The sequence below is a fragment of the Leucopleurus acutus genome (assembly GCF_964270905.1).
Source record: "Leucopleurus acutus genome assembly, chromosome: 7".
NCBI classification, from domain to species: domain Eukaryota; kingdom Metazoa; phylum Chordata; class Mammalia; order Artiodactyla; family Delphinidae; genus Leucopleurus; species Leucopleurus acutus.
Genome location: NC_139150.1, coordinates 75,093,811 through 75,105,931, shown reverse-complemented (window position 1 = coordinate 75,105,931; position 12,121 = coordinate 75,093,811). Strand labels below are relative to the sequence as shown.

The window sequence follows — 12,121 nt, the reverse complement described above, 5'->3', positions numbered from 1 at the left end:
AAAAGTTATATAATACCACAGTTCTCTCAGAATAACACAAATAAACAATAATATACCATTTTAGAAGTGTGGGCCATATGATTTTTCTCATTTAATCTCAGACGTCATTTATTATTTTCACCAGAACTGTAGGCTTGATATTTTGGGTAGATTTCATCTACTTTTTTTTTTTTTTGCGGTACGCGGGCCTCTCACTGCTGTGGCCTCTCCCGCTGCGGAGCACAGGCTCCGGACGCGCAGGCTCAGCGGCCATGGCTCACGGGCCCAGCCGCTCCGCGGCATGTGGGATCTTCCCGGACCGGGGCACGAACCCGTGTCCCCTGCATCGGCAGGCGGACTCTCAACCACTGTGCCGCCAGGGAAGTCCCATCTACTTTTTAAAACCATGTCATTTTGTATCTAAGGTCACTCTTTGTCTAGAGAGGTGTACTTTTTCTAGCATCCCTTATTTCTGGCTTCTTGTCAGATCTCTGTCGTTCAGTGGTACCTGTCACTTTGTTGGTGTATCTCCCTGGAAACGAGGTTCATGGAGAAGGTACTGATGTGCTATCCAGTCATAGCAATGTAGTGCCCACATGACTGAGGACAGGTTACATAGAAAAAGGGAGATGCCTGTTCATCTGGATTTATGTAAAACATTTCTAAAGCAACCAGTAGGGGTTGTTCTGGTATGAAATAATGAAATATTGATAAGTGGCCAGTGGTAATTTTGTTTCAAACTCAAGACTTCGTTTTGAGACCATCCGTGGGTAACATCACAGAGTTGTCTATGTCTAATGTGCTATTTTATATTCTATACTATTTGGAGGTCACAATTCAAGTGAAAATGCAACCGCCTGCATGGAACTCTGGAAGGTAAAAGACGACCTGAAAGGAAAGAAGTAACCACTTTGCCCAAGAATATCTTAAACCTCTGCATTGCGTCCGTGACTACTTGGCCTCCACTGCTGGCAGTAGAGTTTGGTCTATAACAACATGAGGTTTCTCCACACTTTGAAAGAGAAGAGGAGAAGGAAAAGCACTGTTGAGGTCTATTTATTACATTTTAAAGGTTAAATTTTCACAGTGATTTCTAAAGTTGTGACTGGGGAAGAGCGGGGGAAGGAATTAGGTTTTTTTGGAATTTGACTCATCTTCATAGGCAGTGTACAAATAGCAGTGGAAGATGGTTTGAAGTTGAAGTAATGGGTCCAGGACTTTCACAAAGGTCGTTTCTCAGGTTACTTAAATTCCTTTTTCTCTCTAAATACTTAGAACCATTATACTGCTTGGAGATAGAAACATCTTTACCTAACAAAATTGTAAGTTTTCTTTAGATCATCAATATAGAAATAGAAGTGGAGATTTTCCTCACAAAAGCTATGGAAGTAAATGTAAGCTTTTCAGTGTACTAGTAACATAAAAGCTCTGGTCATTTGGCTGTTGTGTAATGTGTTTTTAATCTAACTGGTGTATTCTTACTTGATTTTGATATCAACAACTCACTGACTTTTTTTTTTTTTTAAGGCAGTGTCCTATGGCTCTTCTAAACACACTGAAATCTAATCGATATACCCAGTACTGGAATTGTCTAATTTCCTTTAAGCCGTTGGTTCTTTCCTTCTTAATTGCTTTTTGATAATGTGGAAACTGGCCCATGGAAATGACATGACTTTATTCAGTTTGACTACTGACCTTTGAGTAAGTATGAATCTTTAATATCAATGCCGTTAACATGCTACAAAGGTTTCTCTGCCAAGGGTAGGGATGAGACCCAGAGCTGTCAATCGTATGGTCTCTGTGCCAGGAGTAAATTCAAGTTGATGGTGATGACGTGCCCTCAGTAAACACCTCAGGTTTGCTGTTCTGGTACTTTGAATTTACAAGTAAATCTTAAGTATCACTGAATTCCTTTCTCTTTTTTCTTTTTTCTTTTTAATTATCTACTTTTGGCTGCATTGGGTCTTTGTTGCTGTGCGCGGGTTTTCTTTAGTTGCAGCGAGCGGGGGCTACTCTTCGTTGTTTGCGGTGTGCGGGCTTCTCATTGCGGCTTCTCTTGTTGCAGAGCATGGGCTCTAGGCACGCAGGCTTCAGTAGTTGTCGCGCATGGGCTTAGTTGCTCCACAGCATGTGGGATCTTCCCAGACCAGGGCTCGAACCCATGTCCCCTGCATTGGCAGGCATGTTCTTATCCACTGTGCCACCAGGGAAGTCCAGTTCCTTTTTCTTGATACCGTAAGTACTTCCTTAGTCATCTCTTACACCTGACGTGAAGTAAATTTGTAATGATGTAAATTTAAAGTATTTTAAATATATGTAATCAAGAAGGTCAGGCTGTTATAGAAAAAGCAGCTGTTATTGTGTATTCCAAAGCCACGTGCAAAATTTGAAGACATTATCTACATTTTTCAGATCATCCTTGTTCTTGTTCAGTTCCATGTACATGCAGACCAAGAGCTGTCAGGAGTATCTCCACAACATTTGGGTAAAAAGCAAAAAGGAACTATTTATGTATATACACATATATATATATACACATATATACGTATATATATACGTATATATATGTATATATTTGGACCTACTTTCAATGGCTCTTCATTTGAGCCCCTACTTAGTTGATGAAATAAATGCTGCGACAGCAGTCTTGCTTTTGTTGTGTCTCCACTGCATATGCTGTTGTGGATGAAGAGCGTTTGGGACAAATACAGTTTCCTGGTCATTGTTTCTGATGCATAAAGTTGAGCAGATGGCAGGAATATGGACCATTATGCGGTGTGGTGAACTATTAACATTGCAGCACAATTAAAAGGGATTCTAGTTCTAAGCCCTCAGTTCACATTGGAATACTACCAGAGGTGCAAGAAAACAGATTAGACAGTAGGATACTTCTGGAAGACATTTCTAATCTTGTGAGCTTGAGATATGTCTGGTGGCATATACCCACCAACTGCTCTCTGCATATTACCAACAAGGTAGAGGATGATAATTTAAGGTGTTTAAGGTGTTTTTCTCAAAAGTATAATACAGACGTTTGGCAATACCTATGAGACACATTCCTGGACAAAATGGGTAGGCAAGACATTTATTCACTTACTATATGATCTCAGTGTAGCATGTGCCTACAGTATAAACGGTAAACTCACAAATGATCAAAACTAAAACTTTTTACAATGTGCAATACAGGTAGGGATGTTAATCTGAAATGATGTCACATGTCTCCCAAATATAACTAACTCCAAGCTTCCTATTTTAATTTCTTAATAAACACATCAATGTTATCAAAGAAACTAAAACTAAATCCTATTTATCAAACTTATACTTCTCTCAAAGTTCTTAGGCTTCTAAGGAACGAGATTTAAATCTGTTTTTCAGTGTTAGCATTCTGGACTGACTTGTGGGCTCTGGAAACACCTGACAAAGTTGTCAAATTATGGAATGAAATTGGGGTGGCTTCTACAGGTGAGGGGGAAAATTTAGAGATAGAAGAAGCTCTTTTATATCGCTTAGGTACGGACTTAAATCCATGTCCTGTAAGAACTCATACGTTTCCCCTACTTTTCTCACCTGTGCTATCAGGGTCGGGTTTACAATATTTTCTTCTACACAGCAAAACATAACATCCAATATATAGGTAAATATCAAAAATATCTGGGACAATGAGTTATGCACTACAGTAATTGTACTCTCACACCTTCCTGTAAAGTCCATGTTTTTAGAAAAATATATTATTGCATATGAAACCACAAACAGGCATTCTGATTCCAGCACATTCTTACTCAAAACAGTATATACAGTCCTAATAGAGGGTACTATAGATTCACACACAGGGGTCTTACGGTGAATGTCCCAGACAGACAGCAATCTATATACACGTCCATATTCCATGTCACCTCTCTTGACAGAGGCTTGCCTGCTTGGCATCAAGGTCTCAAGGGTCTCTCATGCCGGTGAAGCGGAAACAGAATATACAGCTGAAGATGGTCTGTCCTAGGCTGCTTCTTCGGCAGAACAGTCGATTCCCGCGTAGGTAAACTTCTCATAAAGCGTGGTATTCACATAGGTCTAGAAGAACAAGAGTGGTTCAGAGACACAAACTGGCTCAGTCCTGCCTCCGCCAGGGGCAGTTACAGTAATACCCTGGTTTCCTTAGCTTGTTTCAACACAAATGCAGATACTTGGGGGGGTAGTTTTCTATCCTCATTCCCTCTGTTGTGTTTAACAACTTTCTTCCTGAAAAGCATCCCTTGACTTCTGCAAGTAAGATTGCTTCCTCTCACTTGTTTCAGTCTCCGGCTTCTCTTTCTCATGGTCTCTCACTGGTCCCTCCTGACATGCCCCACATCCTCTAAGGCCCCTTTCTCTGTCTGCTTCTCATCTCCTGCTGTGTGACCTCACCCACATCTTTGGTTTAATTACCAACTGGGTTTTGATGACGTTCAACATCTACTTCCCTAACCTAGATTTGTCTTTCGAACCTCAGATCTGTATAGTCAACTACTTTCTAGAAATTTTGATAGAATTCCTGACCCTCCCCATAGTAACCTGTAGACCACGCTCTGTTGTCTACCTGCTGTTTGTCCTTGGGCAAGTCACTTTTCACCCTTCTAAGTCTGTTTCTTCCTCTATAAAATTAAAGGGTCAGGCTGTATGACTGATGAGATTTAAGATTCCTTCTAGCTCGAATAAGCCAGTTCTATATGTTGTTCTACTGTGTGTGACTGTATCTTATATAGGAATCTTATTTCCTCCAAAACTGTAACTTCCTCAAAGTTGGGTCCACATCTTTTATGTCCCTATAGCACCTAGGGTCATGCTCAGGGGAACCTGTTGACTTGTATCAACTTTTTATTAACCACAGTGGACACATGAATTCTACTTATGTAGAATTTGATCTCCATACTCACCTTTCGTTCTTCTAACATCCTGTTTAAGGACACCAGGATCTGGGCAAATGAGGGCCTTTCATAAGGCTTCTCCCGCCAGCATTGCCTCATGAGATCATACCTTTGAAAACAGTGAAAGGGTTAAGGCTACAACTGCGCTTCAGGCCTAGGCACAGCCAGGTGTAGGGTATGGCAAAAAAGAGAATGTAGCCACCCAACGCATGGTCATCATGCTTAGCCAGTAAAAGACAAAAGTACGGCACCTAGGAAGGTTCTGTTAGGCCTCCCATCTCCCCATCCAAGTCCCCTTTCTTCTCCCAGTAGATCTAGTGCCTGCTTTAGGTACCATTCCCACAGGATCTTGGTCTCAGCTATTTTGATTATCTGGAAAGAACTGAGTTACATGTCTAGGGCAGCATGTCCCTTGGAATACCACACCTCTCAAAATGTCAGTGTTTTATTTTTTTTAAATGGCCCCGTGCTCAGGTAAATTTGCAAAATGCCACCCATCGCATCTTCCTCTTAGGGATCGACCCAGGAAAATCTTGAGAAGTCATTCCATTAAAAACAAACAACCTTTTTAACCAGGTTTAACCTAGAAGCTTCCCAGACATAACTGATCACAGAACTCTTGTGTCATTTATTTACGTCTCACACTTTCCACATAGTTTAGGGAGTGCTGGTCTAAGTCAGTACTTTCTCAAATGTGGCCAGAACTACTTGTACTGTTAAAATGCAGATTCCTGGGACCCACCCTAGATGTACAGAATCATGTCTGGCAGTGGGGCTCAAGATTTCACATGCTGACCAAGTGACTGAGGGGAACTGGAGTGCACAGAGCGCTATCAGCCTGGGGTGTGAGAGATTCTATCAATAGAACAGTTTGTACTTTAACAGAAGTTTCATAAGGGCTGAAAATATCACTCCTTAGGGAATGAATCTCAAAACGTGGGATTTTAGGGACTTTGTCCAATGATGGTTCAAATACATGCAGGTTTTCCCAGGATGGTCTAGTTTTATATCTCTTGTACCATAACAATAATAACACCCTATTTCACTCTTAGAAGAGGCTTGGTCTGGATGGTAAATTATTTGCTCAGCCTAGAGCCTTGCACTCTTCAAATCATGCCAGTTAGGCAGCAGCTACATTGGTTAGTTCTGGGAATGGCAGCATCACTAAAGATAGTCATTATTCCCCTGAGAAGAATACTTATTCCTGGAAAATAATCCTCATAGAAGTAAGATTTTATGAAGAAAAATCTGTCTTCCTTAATATAACAGCTCTGAAATCTCTGTCCCCAAAGTTAGTCTCAAGGTTTCATACATTTATTCGTGGATAATTTTATGAATTTATTTCAGATCTTTTCTGTCTTTGTTGCCCTTTCTCATTTCAACCTTAAGATTCAACCAAGAATCATCACCTTAAATTCCTCCTGGACTTCTATGCCTAGAAAGCTGTTATTCCCTGCCCATTGCATCACAGTCTTAATTTCAAGAACCCCCTTGTTTCTGACTATCTGGGGTGTGCGTGTGTGCGTGCCTGTGTGTACGTATAGGTAAACATATGTGCATGTATCAGATATAGCTCCTTCATTAGAGTTAGTCCAAGAAAGGTACAGGGGGAAAGTTAGGATAAAATGGCCCCGGGTGAGGCCTGACTTACACCTCATCATCACAGTTTAGGGGCTTCTCCAATCTGTAGCCCTGGGGCAGCTTCTCGTAGAGTTCTGCACACGTCATCCCACAGTAAGGGGTGCCACCTGGAAGACAGGAAACGGTGCGCCCTAAGCCCCCTCGGATGCAGAAGGCAGCATCTCCTGCCCTGAGGCTATACAGCCAAGGGGCTGGGAGAAAGACAGGAGTGTGTCAAGCAATGCTGAGCGCCCGGTGTGATCTTCCTCCGGCACAAGCCTACCGCACGTCACAGCTGGACTTCGGCTACAGACCGTGCTCCTGTGCGGCGTCTCCTTAGTGCAGAGGATCCACCACAGTCTCCTTCCTTCCCGTGCTATTCCTCTTCCCCAAGTCTGTCTACACATAGCACATCTACTGTACCAATGACATGGATCTTTTTCCTAATTGGAAGTCTGTATTTATGTTATGCAATTCCTATTTTATCTATCAATGTTAATTAGAAAAGCAATACATGTTTATTGTGGAAAATATAAAAAATAATGCAGAAAACTACATTTTTAAAATCCTGTGTAGTCCTGCCAGTTTTTTTCACGTGTAATATTTATAAAACAGATTATGGGAATTTTTTTCTGGTTTTTGGCACGCACATTTTCACATGGTATTAAATGGCCTTAGAAAATATCTTTTCATAATATACTGTCTTCAAGTTGTAGAAGTAAACTTATGACAGCTCTGTGACATCTGTGCACAAGCAGAGACAACTCGGAATGAAGTTCTTGACCACCAGGTTATTAGTATTAAATATGACATTAGACACAGGGCTTTCATAAAGAGAACCACGGGAATAAACACACTCAAACATGGAAACCCGTAAGGTTCTTTTCCCAAGTGGTGTCTGTTGGCACTGAGTACACGTTATCCATGAAAGCATGTGGTAAAGGAGTCCGGGAGGGGCCCACTCCCTTTGCCTAGAGCCTCACGTGGTAGGTAGACATGGATACTCACCTAAGCTAACAATCTCCCAGAGTAACACGCCATAGGACCATCTGCAGAGGGACAAAAGGGAAACCAATAATCAGCGCGCATGTTGCCCAGTCAACTTTCTGCCCAGAAAGCCAGGGCGACTAAGCCTAGGTCAGAAGAGGAAAAGTTACACGTCCGTTTCCTAGGCTAGGGCCTTGCACACAGCATGCATGTATCTCCTCTTCGGCCAATGGAAGGATTATAACAGGGAAACAGTGTTAGCTCTGCCGGAGCTCCCACTCGCTTTAGGTAGAGAACGCAAGGTGGGAAGCAGGAGATTCTAAGCCAGACAGACCTGTGTCGGATCCCATCGCTGCCACCTGATACTCGTGTGACCTGAGACAAGTGACTAGAACTCCCGAGGCCTCTTAGTGTATTCTTCCAAAAGTGGGGACACCCATTTCTTAAAGTTATGCAGAGATGATGTGAGAGAACATATAAAGGCACACACTGAAGACACAGTAACACTCTGGGCCTCAGTTCTTCCTCCTGAAAAGAGGGAACCTGAGCAAGAGGGCTCAGGCCTCAATCCCAACCCTTCCGTCCCCCTCCAGCCTGAGACCTGTCACGCAGGCTGCAAGCAGAGATGGTTCCCACTGTGTCTGTCTGCTTTCCATCCCTGCCACCTCTGACCCCCAGCAGCTACTGTGGGCCGCCACCTCTGATCTAGGTCCTTGTGTTGAGGCCAGTCTGGGGAGTGGAGCCATGGGAAGGCTGGGATGCCCCTTGCTCCTCTGGAGGTGAGGAATTCACCACTTGAGGTCACTCCTCGACATGCAGAAAGAAACCCAAAGCCTGCCACCGGGGAAAACTGTCCCCTCTGTGGCTTCATTTAGTCTGGGATTAGTGATTAGCTTTATTCCCCAGACGGATACGATATTCCTGCTTCTCTTTAAAACCTCTGTCGAATGGGTATTTTTCTGGGACAAAAAAAAAAAAAAAAATCCCTCAGCAGTGAGAGGCTTTACTTACACGTCACTGTTGGTTGTATACACGCTGTAATTTAGTGACTCGATCGCCATCCAGCGCACGGGGAGCCGTCCCTGGAGAGAACGAGGTGAGATGCCGCTTAGGCTGGACAGGGCCCCTTCCCAAGGCTCGCCGCTGGCCTGAAGCTGGGGCTCACCCAAGTCCACGGGGAGGTCCCCAGACAGAAGGCGTGGCAGACTCAGGAACTGTTTTGCCCATGTCCCACCCACAAGTGTGCTTTTAAATTCAAAGACCTGCAAATTGTGTGAGTGTCCCACTTACCTCAAGGGGCCAATACCACAGTTTCATATAAAGAAAAATAACGATGTGTGCACCCTTTTTTTTTTTTTTTTTTTTTTGCAGTACGCGGGTCTCTCACTGTTGTGGCCTCTCCCGTTGCGGAGCACAGGCTCCGGACGCGCAGGCTCAGCGGCCATGGCTCACGGGTCCAGCCGCTCCATGCCATGTGGGATCTTCCCGGACCGGGGCACAAACCCATGTCTCCTGCATCGGCAGGCGGACTCTCAACCACTGCACCACCAGGGAAGCCCGTGTGTGTCCTTTTGCTAGTCACTCAGTTATTCCCTTTGTGGCTGTCAGAGGCACTCAGAGGTCTGAAATGAGAGACAGGCCTAGGAACTGAGAAGTAAGCTGTAGTGCAGGAAAGGCTAAAGTGATGCCAGGAGACCGCGTGTGCCTGGAGGGGATTGTGCAGGAGTTTCCAGAGGAGGGGACACATGAGTTCGGTTCTGTAAGATGTGTAGGCACCATCAGGTGGATGGGGGAGGAAAGAGCATTTCAGCCCAAAGGGAAGAGTGTGCCTGTGACTCACAGAGGAGGTGATGACTTCTAGCCAGTGCCACGTGCATTGGGCTTGGAGACAGGGTGAGAGACACTTGCCCACCCTTTGGGTGCCTGGCCCCGACTCCCTCCAGGTTTGCCCCCTTTCTTGGCTTACTGAGTCCAGGCTGGGGAAAATGAGATGTGGACTGGAAAATATGAAGTTTGACTTCTGAGTTTTATTCCTAGTTTCCTCAAATTTGCTATGAATTTGAGTTCCTTTCCTCTCGACCCACCCCAGGAGTACATGAACCCTACTGAGAGATGGATCCCTCCCTCCCAGAGATCTGTCCAAGCTCTAACAGTGGCATTTCAGCTTACATTAGCCAGTGGGTGGGGCAAAATCAGGAGTATTTGGGGGATCTGTCTCAGCCCCCCTCAAAACCAGAGCAGGCATTCTCCCAGACTCCCCTTCCATGAGACCAGCCCTGACCTGGATCCCAAGGATTACTCCTGAATGTGAAATTCTCTCCCAGTTCTTTATTTACTGGCACTATTTTGAAGCTCTTTCTGACCATAAATCCCAAACGGTTGTCCTGTACTTTAAGGTTTACATATAAAAGTATCCTTTCTCAAAAAAGATCCATGGTTGCTAGGGGTGGGGTCGGGTTCGGGGTGTGAATAGGCAGAAAACAGGCTTTTTAGGGCAGTGAAAATGTGTAAGATGCCGTAATTAAAGACATATGTCGTCATAAATTTCTCCAAACCCATAGAATGTACAACGCCGGGAGTGAGCTTTGATGTAAACTATACACTTCGGGTGATTATGGCACGGCAGTGCAGGTCCATTGGCTGTAACAAAGGTACCACTGTGGCAGAGGATGTTGATGATGGGGGAGGGTATGCACGTGTGGGGTAGGGAGTATATGGGAAATCGCCGTACCTCTTTCTCTCCATTTTGTTGTGAACCTAAAACTGCTCTTTTTTTAAAAAAAGGATCCTTTCTCACATCTACATCTTCAGTGTTCTCCTCAACATCCACGCCTCCCTTCTCTCTATGTCCGCCCCACCCCATCGGTCACCTGTTTTTCTCCCTTCCCCTTCACAGCTATGGAATGGAAAGAGTTGTCTCCGTTTCCTGTTTGGTCTTTGCTCTCATTTACTCCCAACCAGCTGACCTCGGACCCCGGACCTCCTAATGACTGATTTCCATGCACACTTCTTCCTTTTTTTTTTTATTTGACTGCTTTTGGATCTGCCCACATGTGTCTGTCCCTACTGCTATCACCTTGGTGCCGGCCACCATCATCTCCTGCCGGATGAAACCACCTCTCCACGGACCTCCCAGCCTCTAGTTTCACCCCCTAATGACCTGTTCTCCACACCACAATCACTCTAAATGGCAAGTAGAACCATGTGGTTCCTTTCCTTAAAGTTCTTTAATGTCCCTGTTGTCACAAGATCCCCGATGCTTAGGTGAGTCCCCAAATCCTTAGCTGGCATCCAAAGCTCTTCAGGACCTTATCCCCACTTGCGTTTTAACTCCAACCTTGCATTTTAGTTTTTACTTATTGCCTTCCACAAGCATACACTCTTTTCCATAGTTACAATCACAGTGAACCTAACCGTTTTGGAACTTTCCACTCCCTTGGAGAGTTCCAGCCTTGCATTTTAACTCTCCCTCTTTTCTGCATCACACTCCAGCCATACTGAATTACTTAATGGCCCCAGGTTCCATGCTTTCCTTTGCCTCTCGATTTTTATATATACCGCGTCCTCCAGGTCATCCACCTCATTCTTACATCTCCGATATCTATTTGACATTTACTGTAAAGCTTCAGTGTGCGTCCTCTGAGTTCCCGTGGCACCTGCACTTTCCTCAGCCTCATCCACTGTTACGATTGTTCATTATGTGTCTCTGAGCTCTTTGAAGGAGAACACTGTGTCTGAATATTATCCCCAAACCCAGCACAAGCATGAAACATTATAGTAATAAATAAATCCATGCTGACGGCATCGATAATATTAATCAATGATAGTAAAACCCCAAATCACTTAAGTACATTAGTTTGCAACACTTCCAGTATTAGCATCGCCTGGGGGAATTAAAAAAAAAAAGGGAGGAAGGATGCCCTCCCCAGAATAATTGAATCAGCATACCTAAGCCGTAGGACTCAGCATCTGTATTTTTTTTAATTTCCCCGGACGACTCTAGGTGCAATAGGAACTGAAAATCTCTGACTTAAATAATAGGCCAGGGCTTCCCTGGTAGCGCAGTGGTTGAGAGTCCGCCTGCCGATGCTAGGGGACACGGGTTCGTGCCCCGGTCCGGGAAGATCCCACATGCCGCCGAGCGGCTGGGCCCGTGAGCCATGACCGCTGAGCCTGCGCGTCCGGAGCCTGTGCTCCGCAACGGGAGAGGCCACAACAGTGAGAGGCCTGCGTACCGGAAAAAAAAAAAAAAAAAAAGGCCCGAGAAAGTGGCTCCTCTGCCCTCAGATGGTATCTTGCTATACTGCACCCTTCTTGCAGGGAGGTTGCTCCTCTCCAATCCCTTCTCTTTCCTTCCCCTACCCTCACCCTCTCCTTTTCCTCCCCAGACCCCATGCTGCCACTGCACACTTTGCCCTTCCGCTGGGAGATAGACTTGAGCCCTACCAGGGCTCTGCCCCTCTAAGCACTCCTCCTAAGCTCCCCAAGATACAGAAATCCCTACCCTTGATGAAATGCCAAGAAAACCAACCTTAGCTTTGGGGGCCTAAGGAAAGCAACCAACTAAGATGCGTGGATTACGGGGCTAAACTGTGTTAACCTCTCTTTCCCCTCATCTGGGGCAAACCCCCACCCCG

The 12,121-nt window shown here is 44.8% G+C and overlaps 1 protein-coding gene across 1 annotated transcript in view; it reads right to left on the bottom strand.

The window, feature by feature from the left end:
• Window positions 1-2,756: 2,756 nt before the first annotated feature.
• The window catches only part of TEK (TEK receptor tyrosine kinase), a 103,965-nt gene continuing 94,600 nt past the window's right edge, over window positions 2,757-12,121 (bottom strand). The window contains exons 19-23 of the mRNA XM_082843548.1: window positions 8,496-8,566; window positions 7,506-7,546; window positions 6,529-6,625; window positions 4,887-4,986; window positions 2,757-4,044 (exon numbers count right to left, since the gene is read on the bottom strand). Coding sequence (XP_082699674.1) covers window positions 3,970-4,044; window positions 4,887-4,986; window positions 6,529-6,625; window positions 7,506-7,546; window positions 8,496-8,566 — 384 coding nt within the window. The 3' untranslated portion in view covers window positions 2,757-3,969. The remainder of the gene's footprint in view (window positions 4,045-4,886; window positions 4,987-6,528; window positions 6,626-7,505; window positions 7,547-8,495; window positions 8,567-12,121) is intronic.